This window comes from Moschus berezovskii, chromosome 12 (genome assembly GCF_049115385.1).
Source record: "Moschus berezovskii isolate FMDL1 chromosome 12, NW_MosBer_1.0, whole genome shotgun sequence".
In the NCBI taxonomy this organism is placed as follows: Eukaryota; Metazoa; Chordata; class Mammalia; order Artiodactyla; family Moschidae; genus Moschus; species Moschus berezovskii.
Genome location: NC_142471.1, coordinates 63,702,255 through 63,714,187, shown reverse-complemented (window position 1 = coordinate 63,714,187; position 11,933 = coordinate 63,702,255). Strand labels below are relative to the sequence as shown.

Sequence of the window (11,933 nt, the reverse complement as noted above, 5' to 3'; positions counted from 1 at the left end):
GGAGTGGGTAGCCTTTCCCTTCTCCAGGGGATCTTCCCAACCCAGGGATCGAACCCAGGTCTCCGCATTGCAGGCGGATTCTTTACCAGCTGAGCCATAAAGGAAGCCCAAGAATAGTGGAGTGCGTAGCCTATTGTTTTCCATTGGATATTCCCGCCCCAGGAATGGAACTGGGGTCTCTTGCATTGCAGGCAGATTCTTTACCAACTGAGCTATCAGGGAAGCCCCTTTTTATATTGTGTTTTATATAAACCGCTGTAATAGGGAAAAGAACATATTAATTAAAATGTTACAGATTGGAGGTGAATAAAAATATTAGATTAATTTACAGATTTAAAATGTAAATGCCAATTTAACTGAAATTTTATGGCAGGAACGTTTAATATTTTAAAGCCAGAAATTGAATATAAAATACTTGATAAAATGTTTTTGAGAGAATATGTCATGTTTTTGAGAGAAAATTGTTGGACAAAAAAATTTTGACTCTTTTATTTCAGTCATGGTTACATTGAACTGCTCTCACTTGTTAATACCTATTTTAAAAATTTAGGTATTTAAAAATTATAGGAAAAATAGTGTGAAGATACATGTAAAAAATTTAAGTGTCATTATATATTTTTTGGCTATTAGCCAAGATATTTTATTTCTTAAAAGTTTCTTGAAAATATTCTTGAAAACTGGGCATTCATCTCAAACCGATAATAATACTTTTGGCTATGGTCAAGTGATTTTTTTTTTCCACCAAGAAGGCAGAAGTAGCTAATGAAGACAGAATGATACTGAAGGGAGAGAAAAATTGTCAAGGGAAGGTTACTGAGTAAGTGTTTAATAAATACTTGTGAAATTGGATTGTTAACCAAAGAACCATCTAAGTTGAAGTTTGCCCTTTAGATTAACTTTCTGTGAAGACAGTTTCTAGATAGAAATAATAGCTAAACTTTTGTAGCAATATGTGGTAGACACTATCCTAGGTACGTAATATGTATTAACTTGTATTTTAAAATGTATTGATAATCTTGTGAAATGAAGGGGATTATGCCCTCTGCATAGATGAGAAAATGGGATGGCGAAGAAGTTACTTGCCTGAGGCTGCACAGCTAGTACAGGTAGAGGTAGGATTCGAGCTCAGGCAAACTGAGTTAATAGTCTGCTACACTCTCATAGGATATGCTCTACAGCCTTTTATCCTTAAAAAATAGGACAGTAAAACACTTGGTATCAAATTGAGTAATTTTCTGTATTGATAATACTTTTAAGTGCTTTAAAGAAATGTTTGGGTAAGTCTGGTTTCATAGGGGATTGTTACTGAGGTTGTGTTTGGTTTCATGTTAAAGAGGGACAGAAATGGGCATGTGACCCATGCAGCCACTTAGTGTGTGCAAGACATAAAGACTGCTGAGCTGAATGCTGTGCTGTCACCATTTGAAATTCTTAATACTTGTTTAGAAAGGAGTCTTGCATGTTTATTTTGTGCTGGGCCCCACAAATTATGTAACTGATCCTAAGAAGGAGCAACTAACTACTTAATGCAGTTCCTCAAAGCCCTTGATTTCTCTTACTTTACCTACTGGATTAGGATTCAGCTGACCATTTGAGTCATATGGTATTTTTTTATGTGCTTATTTGTCCAATGCTCTTAATATTCTCAGAAGAATAATGGGAAGGAAACATGCTGCTGGCTTCTAGAATATATACACATGCTGCTGCTGCTACTGCTGCTAAGTCACTTCAGTCGTGTCCGACTCTGTGTGACCCCATAGACGGAAGCCCACCAGGCTCCCCCGTCCCTGGGATTCTCCAGGCAGGAACACTGGAGTGGGTTGCCATTTCCTTCTCCAATGTGTGCAAGTGAAAAGCGAAAGTGAAGTTGCTCAGTCGTGTCCGACCCTTAGCGACCCCACGGACTGCAGCCTACCAGGCTCCTCCATCCATGGGATTTTCTAGGCAAGAGTACTGGAGTGGCTTGCCATTGCCTTCTCCAATATACACATGCAGAATATATAAAATGAATTCCTTTCAGTTTTTAAATTACAGAACATACTCTTAAATAAAAATTAACACTTTCATGAAAGACAGGTTCTTAATAAATGACTGAAGAATCATAAAAAGAGCACTTAAGAGTGAAAGGTATATAGGGTATGGCTCATGCTTATTTGGATTTCTGAAAGTTGGAGCACTTAGAAACAACTAGAGTTAGATTATCATGTCTCCTAAGATTCCAGAGGACTCGTTAGAAAGATTGCAAATTGAGAATAGAATTTGAGAACTGGAAAGACTTGGAACCATTGAATTCAAGACTCATTTTCCTAATGACATGAAGAGGCCCAGTGGCTGGCCCAGGGCCACAGGAAGAGTCTGAGCTACATGATTTCTAGTCCTTGTTTTTTCCACCTGTCTTGTCCATATAATTCCCATACTATGTAAAAATATCAGCATCAAAAAATCAACAATCAATGGCACAGGAATCTTAAAAGCATTTTATCATTTACACTGAAGCCTTGACTTATTTTGGGCTCTGTTTCCTCAAGGTCACAAAATCAAAAATTTTTTTTCTGGGTCTGTCATATACCAGGCTCTGTGCTTGGCACAACAAGTGGTGTTTAATCAGTGCTTGTTGAGTGATTTGAGTAATTCGGGAGCTGCCAGGGGTAAGAATATGCAGGGTTGGAAGTTTGATAACCCTGTAGCTTAACGCAGACCGTTGTTCATTTAAGATGCATGGTCTTGGGGATGGCTGTTGTGTTTTAGGGGCCCTACCTAGGTTACAATTCCATTTCCTTGTGGCCCATTGTACCTCGTATAGGTAATGTTGGAAGGACCCGCTCTGTGCTTCAAGTTCAGTTCAGTTCAGTCACTCAGTCTTGTCCGACTCTTTGGGACCCCATGAATCACAGCACACCAGGCCTCCCTGTCCATCACCAACTCCTGGAGTTCACTCAAACTCATGTCCATCGAGTCGGTGATGCCATCCAGCCATCTCATTCTCTGTCGTCCCCTTCTCCTGCCCCCAATCCCTCCCAGTATCAGAGTCATTTCCAGTGAGTCAGCTCTTCGCATGAGGTGGCCAAAGTATTGGAGTTTCAGCTTTAGCATCAGTCCTTCCAATGAACACCCAGGACTGATCTCCTTTAGAATGGACTGGTTGGATCTCCTTTAGGATAGCCTGTCCTCAGCATCTGCCATAAGCACTATTACACCACTGGGTTAAAAAAAAAGATGTTTGTTTAGACAAATGGAAGCCTTTAGTCTTTATCTCTGTTGGGAGTATGAAACTCTTAAAACATATGTGAAGATTTATAAAGAGGATAAACTGTTTACTACAAGTGAATTTGTGAGTGTTTTAATATAGATCTAGTTTTAGGAAGGAAATGGCAACCCACTCCAGTGTTCTTGCCTGGAGAATCCCAGGGACCCCCGAGGGAGCCCGGTGGACTGCCATCTGTGGGGTCGCACAGAGTCGGACACGACTGAAGTGACTTAGCAGCAGCAGCAGCAGTTTTAGGAAGTGCCAGAATTCATTGTCCTATTTTCAGCTGTACTCTATGGTAGACCAAAAGTTTATTTAGGAATAGAGTTATTTTGAGAGAGAGCAGTTATCTCAAGAGGTTATCCAAAAATACATTAATAATTTGTTTGTATTCACATTCTGATGTATGTGTTTTAAATAATTAAAAGGCATTGAAACTGTGATTTTTGAAACGTTTCAGAACTGGGATTTTGCTTTCTCAGATATGTATTTTAAAGTAAGCATATATCTCGTCCTTCGTCTCATAAAAGTAATGGCATTTGGGAACTTAGTCTGAGTCTTCAGTTCTTCGCCTGTACATAAATTCTGATTTCTTTATTTGGATTTTACATGAGATCGTCAGTAGCATCATCTCCTGAAGTGTTCCTCCTGAGAAAAGGTAATTCACCATGTCTGCCAAGGAGGGAAACTTCTGTACCAGCACTTTCCCAGCGCAGAAACCATATTTAAATGAGAGACCCAACATTGGTGACTTCTTGAGAACAAAGGTCATTACTTTTGAGATTAGAGCACAAGGAGCTTCTTAGGAAGGTTTTTTTCCTGTTGGGCAGATTAAAGGCTCAAATGGAAAAGTTGTTCAGTGTTTAGCACGTCCTTAGGTGCTTTGTACAACTTACTTTTCCCAAATTCCTTTATTTAGTTTTTGCTCTTCAGTTAATGAAGCAGATTAGGGATTAGCAAAAGTGTAGTCCTAAATTTATAAATGCAATGCAAATTAGAATGATCTTGGACAAATTATGTAACATCTCTTTTTAGTTTTTTCAAATCTGTAAAATGGGAAAAATCATAGGAGCTGTCTTACAAAGCTTTGAGAGATTAACTGTTTATATACATATAAAGACCTTAGAACTGTGCCCAGCACATGTTATGTCCTTAATAAGAAGCCTCATGGAAGGAACCACCCCCATGTCCAGGGATCCTCTGATCCACTGCTATACTTTACTTTTTCTCTCCCCCTCTTCTGATGGAATTATTAAATTCCATCTTGCTCTTTGGCAACTCAGTTTTTCTGGGGAAAGTATTTATAAAGAGCTTGCTAAGACAAGGGATGTTTTAAAAACAGATTAGCCTTTTGGCTGCACCACTGGTGTCTCAGATGGTAAAGAATCTGCCTGCAATGCTGGACACCTGGGTTTGACCCGTGGGTCGGGAAGATCCCCTGCAGGAGGGAATGGCAACCCACTCCAGTATTCTTGCCTGGAGAATTTAATGGACAGAGGAGCTTGGCGGGCTACAGTCCATGGGGTCGCAAAGAGTTGGACATGGCTGAGCGACTCACACTTGTGACCTCCACAGGTGGAGGGGAGAGCCTTACCAGTCCTGTCTTCTCAACGAGTTGGGGAGCCCAGGGACTTTTCCAGCAGCTTAGCGAAAGGAAAGGTTTTTCTTCTTAAAACGTTTCTTCCTTTTGGTATTATTTCAAGATATTTTAAGACACATTTTTCTCTCTCGAAAAAGAACTATCCCCTTGAACTTGTCTTGGAAATAACTTATTCTCAGCAATAATCAAAAACTAATGAAAAGTAAACATTTTAAGTTCTTGAAATCTGTGGTCTGTATAAGGAGTAATGTAAAAGAAACATTTTTAACCTTAATATTCACCCTAATCTGTGTGTGTGTGTATCCGTGTTTATGTCTGTATAACATATACATATATATGTATTTTTCCCTCTGATCACTGCTTCAGTCCTCTTCCCAGAAGGAATCCTAGGCTATAGAATTGTACACATTTTGTTATAGTACATTTTGCATCATGTCATCAGAACTCTACTATCCCATTAAGGTTTCATGAATGTTTAAAGTGAGTGACTTCAGAATGTGTTAACACACACTATGACCCTTAAATTATTTTAGTCTTATGTTTCAATTTGTATGAAATAAATGAATGCTCTATTTTAACAAGTGTTAGTGCTCAAGTTTTTGTCTATTTTTAAAGGAATATGAGTATTAGGATTTATAGAGAAGGTGTTCTGTTTATTTTTACAAGTTGTTACGTTTATAAAATTTCTGCAGACTCTCAGCAGGATTAATGACAAGAATAGTTCCTCTTTTTCAGGGTTATAATCCTGAATGGATACATGTGATTACCTCTCCTTACTTTTTTCAAAGGATACTATTGCATTCAGAGCACATACTTGAAACTTGCTAATGACTTTTCATTTCAGCCTTTCTTCACTTTTTTTCATCATATTTATTAAATATTTTTTGTGTACATGATACTGTGCAAAAAGGTTTCTACTCTGAACAGGTTTCAATTCTAATACCAGCTCTGTTCAGTGGATAGTGATTGGTTTAAAGAATTGTTCTGAGACTTGTTATGCTGTATCTATATCTGTGCAAAAAGGAATACCTTGATTGATTAGTGCAGTGTGACCTTGAACATTGGACAGAAGGGTGATGTCATATGTATATTTTTCAAGCCCCTAAAGTACTCTTGCCTGGAAAATCCCAAGGATGGAGGAGCCTGGTTGGCTGCAGTTCATGGGGTCGCTACGAGTCGGACACGACTGAGCGGCTTCACTTTCACTTTTCACTTGCATGCATTGGAGAAGGAAATGGCAACCCACTCCAGTGTTCTTGCTTGGAGAATCCCAGGGACGGGGGAGCCTGGTGGGCTGCCATCTATGGGGTCGCACAGAGTTGGACACTGTAGCAGCAGCAGCAGCAGCAGCAAAGTAACAAGAGTAGTTATGAATGGGGATCTATGGGTACATTAAGACCTTTGATTGGTTTCTTCATACATTAAGATTATGTACAGTTTTTCTGGATTCACTTGAAACAGCTTGTGATTTTCCATACTGTTATTCATCCCAATCCTTCTGTGCCAAAGCAAAAATAATCATTCTTTTACTGTTGTTACAGCTGTTTTTACCTTAATTCTAACACTTATTTCTTCACTGTTAATTATTTACTTTTCTGGCTCCACTTTGGACTGTGAACTACTTATAGGACAAGATTTACCTTTATAGCCTTAACACCTAGTACTATGCTTAGTACATGTGTCATGTATTCAAAAAGTCCAGTGGTTTAAATAAATTCCTTGATGAGGTACCCAAATGATGTCTTAGGACAATGAGACATTATGTTTGAAGGTGATTAGATCTAAGTCCTAGTTTGATGGTGGTATGAATCAAAAGAGGCAGATGCTTTATATAAGAATAGACAAGTCAATGGTTTTTGGAATGCAGAGGGACTTGGGGATTGAGTCTTCATGTCTGAGAGGATAATACCGTTAGAAAAAGTTTTGAGGGGTTGCGTTTGGGTGGGATGAGTTTGTTTTGGAGATGTTGGGTTTTGGTGGAAAATGTTTATTCATTTTAGATGGAGGAAAAGTGAAGTGAAAGTCGCTCAGTTGTGTCTGACTCTTTGCGACCCCTTGGACTGTATAGTCTATGGAATTCTCCAGGCCAGAATACTGGAGTGGGTCGCCTATCCCTTCTCTAGGGAATCTTCCCGACCCAGGAATTGAACCGGGGTCTCCTGCATTGCAGGTGGATTCTTCACCAACTGAGCTATGAGGGAAGTCATTAGATGGAGGACTGGGAGTAATGTTTGGTGTTTGGTCTGGTTGGATAGGTTTCTCTTTTATATGCTCCATAGCACCCTGCCCGATTATAATTGCGCATTCCGTGTCCATCTTTTTGTTTAGGCTCTGAGCTCTAGTAGGACAGGAAGTGTGTCTTGTTCAAAGCTGTCTCAGTTATGAACACAGTTATTGGCACATGGTAACCCACTCCAGTGTTCTTGCCTGGAGAATCTCAGGGACGGGGAAGTCTGGTGGGCTGCCGTCTGTGGGGTCGCACGGAGTCGGACACGACTGAAGCGACTTAGCAGAAACCGCAGCAGCAGGTACTCAGTAAATAATTGTTTGGTGATATAAGCTCTGCACTGTTAGCTGACAAGCTGCATCTTATGTTGTTTTTCATTTATATTGCTAATTAGGATTATTAGTTTTAAAATGACTCAGGTAACTACTCTTCATAGAATCATTGGAATTTTAAACTTGAGGAGATCTTAGAAATCTTTGGCAGTTTCCCCAGTCAGGCCCTGGAAAGGTGAAGTCACTTACCCAAAGTCACTGGACCACTGCCCACGTTTAGCTACATAAAGTATTCCCTGATGGGTAAAGCCGTAATTGTTTATTCAAAAAAAATTTGCATGCAGTAGCTGTGTTTGAGACTGATAATGGGAAAGGTAGAATATGACTTGGATGAGTTGTGGAGGTTTCATAGTATGCCTTTCTCTTCCTCTTCTTTGGTCATTTCCTCCCTTTGACCAATGATTGTCATAGGAGGGTGGTAAAAAAAGGTGAAATTTTATTTGTGCTTGCTGGACAACATTAGGTTTTTGGAGTTTCCAGTGATTAACATTAGGTTCTGGATAAACTTCTGATTTTGTTTCCTCCTCGTTTGTCCAGTTAGCATGGTGAGTTATGTCGGTTCTAAGTTTATCATTATTTGATAGTGTAAATATTAAGTTTAAACATATTCTTACAGGTTATTGGAGTTTATTTAAGTAAACTTAAATTTATTGAAGTTTATTTAAGGTTATTGGAGTATCTTCTATAAAACAAAGTCTGGAAAACATGAATCTTCATGAGACCATAATCAGAATATATCATTTTAAAATTCACCAAATTTCATTTTTAATGTGTAGAAACTGATCATCATTTTGAAACAAGCTTCCAGCATTTTATTTTAAAGCTTCCAAAACTGAGATAGTACATTTTTGTTTAAATAGCAGAATATTCCCTTAGTTTGAATTAGTTTTTTTTAAGCATATTCTTACTTGCTTTTTTGGTTTGTTTGTTTCAGTATCAGGATAAAGAGGAAGTTGTCTTATGGATGAATACTGTTGGGCCCTACCATAATCGCCAAGAGACATATAAGTACTTTTCACTTCCATTCTGTGTGGGGTCAAAAAAAAGTATCAGTCATTACCATGAAACTCTGGGAGAAGCACTTCAAGGAGTTGAATTGGAATTTAGTGGTCTGGATATTAAATTCAAAGGTACGTAAACCTTAATAGTCCTCATGATAAAAGTTAGATTGTACATCAGGGTTTCTCAACTTTAGCACTATTGACGTTGGGTCCAGATGATTGTTTGTGGGGGTGTGGGGGTGGGTTGTCTTGTACCTGGTAGGACGCTGAGCAGAGTTCCTGGCCTATACCCACTAGATGCCAGTAGCACTTCCCAGTTGTGACAGTCAAAAACATTTTTAAACATCGGTAATCACCCTTGTTTGAGATCCACTACTCCAGACTCTAAAAGATGTTTTTATCTTTAAGTTATATGTATTATATTTAGCAAAGTATATTAGTAACAAAGGTTTGTTTTGAATATTTATAAAATATTCATGGATCTTGTTAATAAAATTACATTTCCGTAGCATATTTATTTCTGAAAGGTGTTTTCTACTAAATTATGTTTGGGGAAAGCCTTCATAGATTCCTAATGGAGTCATTTCCAGAGGTACAGAGATGTAATGGGCTGTGTGGATACTTAAAAATTATGTGTAAAATCTCAAATTCAAATTTGTTCTATTGGCTTGGTGTATTTATCAGTGTTGTATTGCTTTATCCTCTCAATACCTGTTTAGTGTGGTTTAAAATTTTAAGTCAAGGACTTGTTAAAATTCAGTTCAGTTCAGTTCAGTCGCTCAGTCGTGTCCGACTCTCCGCGACCCCATGAATCACAGCACGCCAGGCCTCCCTGTCCATCACCAACTCCCGGAGTACACTCAAACTCATGTCCACAGAGTCGGTGATGCCATCCAGCCATCTCATTCTCCGTCGTCCCCTTCTCCTCCCGCCCCCAACCTTTCCCAGCATCAGAGTCTTTTCCAGTGAGTCAACTCGTCGCATGAGGTGGCCAAAGTATTGCAGTTTCAGCTTCAGCATCAGTCCCTCCAATGAACATCCAGGATTGATCTCCTTTAGAATGGACTGGTTGGATCTCCTTGCAGTACAAGGGACTCTCAAGAGTCTTCTCCAACACCACAGTTCAAAAGCATCGATTCTTCGGCGATCAGCCTTCTTCACAGTCCAACTCTCACATCCATACATGACCACGGGAAAAACCATTGCCTTGACTAGATGGACCTTGGTTGGCAAAGTAATGTCTCTGCTTTTTAATATACTATCAAGGTTGGTCATAACTTTCCTTCCAAGGAGCAAGCGTCTTTTAATTTCATGGCTGCAATCAGCATCTGCAGTGATTTTGGAGCCCAAAAAAACAAAGTCTGACACTGTTTCCACTGTTTCCCCATCTATTTCCCATGAAGTGATGGGACCAGATGCCATGATCTTGGTTTTCTGAATGTTGAGCTTCAAGCCAACCTTTTCACTCTCCTCTTTCACTTTCATCAAGAGGCCTTTGAGTTCCTCTTCACTTTCTGCCATAAAGGTAGTGTCATCTGCATATCTGAGGTTATTGATATTTCTCCCAGCAATCTTGATTCCAGATTGTGCTTCTTCCAGCCCAGCGTTCCTCATGATGTACTCTGCATATACGTTAAATAAGCAGGGTGACAATATACAGCCTTGACGTACTCCTTTTCTTATTTGGAACCAGTCTGTTGTTCCATGTACAGTTCTGACTGTTGCTTCCTGACCTGCATACAGGTTTCTCAAGAGGCAGGTCAGGTGGTCTGGGATTCCCATCTCTTTCAGAATGTTCCACAGTTTATTGTGATCCACACAGTCAAAGGCTTTGGCATAGTCAATGAAGCAGAAATAGATGTTTTTCTGGAACTCTCTTGCTTTCTCCATGATCCAGCGGATGTTGGCAATTTGATCTCTGGTGCCTCTGCCTTTTCTAAAACTTGCTTGAACATCTGGGAGTTCACGGTTTACATACTGCTGAAGCCTGGCTTGGAGAATTTTGAGCATGACTTTACTAGCGTGTGAGATGAGTGCAATTGTCCGGTAGTTTGAGCATTCTTTGGCATTGCCTTTCTTTGGGATTGGAATGAAGACTGACCTCTTCCAGTCCTGTGGCCACTGCTGAGTTTTCCAAATCTGCTGGCATATTGAGTGCAGCACTTTCACAGCATCATCTTTCAAGACTTGAAATAGCTCAACTGGATAAAAAAAAATTAGGGGGGAAATTCCCCTGTAGCTATTTATTATTTATTTTATCAGTGCCCATGAGTGTATTTATACTTTTTATTTTTCTCTGTGAAGTTTGTCCCAGCAGGTATTTCCTGCATGGACATTTTTACTTGGTGGTCAGACACCTGAGTGATTGAATTTTTGCAGGATCTTTGATTAGGTATCTTGATGTCTGAATAGGAGCATGGATCTTGTAATCAGAAGCTTTGAATTTTAATCCTGTTCTTTTACTCTATTGATTTTAGTAAAGTTGTTTACTCCAGTTTTAACTTTATTGTCTACATACTGTATGAAATGAACAGTAATGGCCCTCTGATATTTTTAGCCTTTTGGGAAGAGAGTGTGAAATGAGATATTTTGAAGATAATAATTTGAATGTAATGTTTAATTTTGATTTGTTAAATTCTGTTGTTTTTAGGATGTTTTTCCTTATTGTTGAAAATAGGTATACGCAATTACATTTTTTTTCTATATTATTCCTTGGGATTTAATTATAAAATTAAGTTATAAATTTAAACCACAATGGCATGCCCTGTAACTTTATGAATTATTATAAACGTGCCCTGAGGCTTGTTTTAATTTAATGAGATAATTTATTTAATCAAAAGTAAGGAGGAAACAGAATATGTGGTCTTTGAGCGCCTCAGTACTACATTTATTCACATACTCTCTCCTCTCCCATATTTGATACTTATGTCTAATTTATTAAAAAGGAACCAGAGAAAGAATAAGCAAAAACCCTGAGTCCTTCGTTGCTACTATGAACAGATTTCATCCCTTTTTGAAATCTTCACTTTTACTTACTAAAGAAGAGTTACTTATTCAGCTGTCTTAACGATTCTTATTTTATTAGTTTCTTGAGGCTGAGATGGAAAGATTACTTAGAGGGGGACAGTTTTCATGGGCTATAGAAGTGGAATTTATTTTCCTTTCAGACTAAACACTTTTAGATGAAAAGAATCAGAACGGGCTGATGTTACTCCCTAAGAGTCGGCAGTTCCTTGGAGTTCTGTCAACCCTGCACTCCCAGAAGCAATAGAAAGTGCTAATTAGACTTCTCTTTCAGTTGTAGATCCTTGCTCTCCCTGTTCAGAGATAAAGTTGATCATGCTTTGAAAAGTGTTTTGTGGGGTTTCTTGGTTGTTCTTGTATCGTAGAATTTTAAGTTGGACCTTACAGATTGTATCATCTGATTTCCTCTTACGGAGGCCCAAAGATGAAACGATTTACCTAAGGCATACTGCAGCATGCTAATGCTTGTGGAAACTTGAGCCCTTTGTCCCTGTGTGAACTG

The 11,933-nt window shown here is 38.9% G+C and overlaps 1 protein-coding gene across 1 annotated transcript in view; it reads left to right on the top strand.

Annotated features, from left to right (window-relative positions):
• Positions 1 to 11,933, top strand: part of TM9SF3 (transmembrane 9 superfamily member 3) — a 65,486-nt gene that overhangs the window by 1,740 nt on the left and 51,813 nt on the right. Inside the window, exon 2 of the mRNA XM_055424987.2 lies at positions 8,341 to 8,536. Coding sequence (XP_055280962.1) covers positions 8,341 to 8,536 — 196 coding nt within the window. The remainder of the gene's footprint in view (positions 1 to 8,340; positions 8,537 to 11,933) is intronic.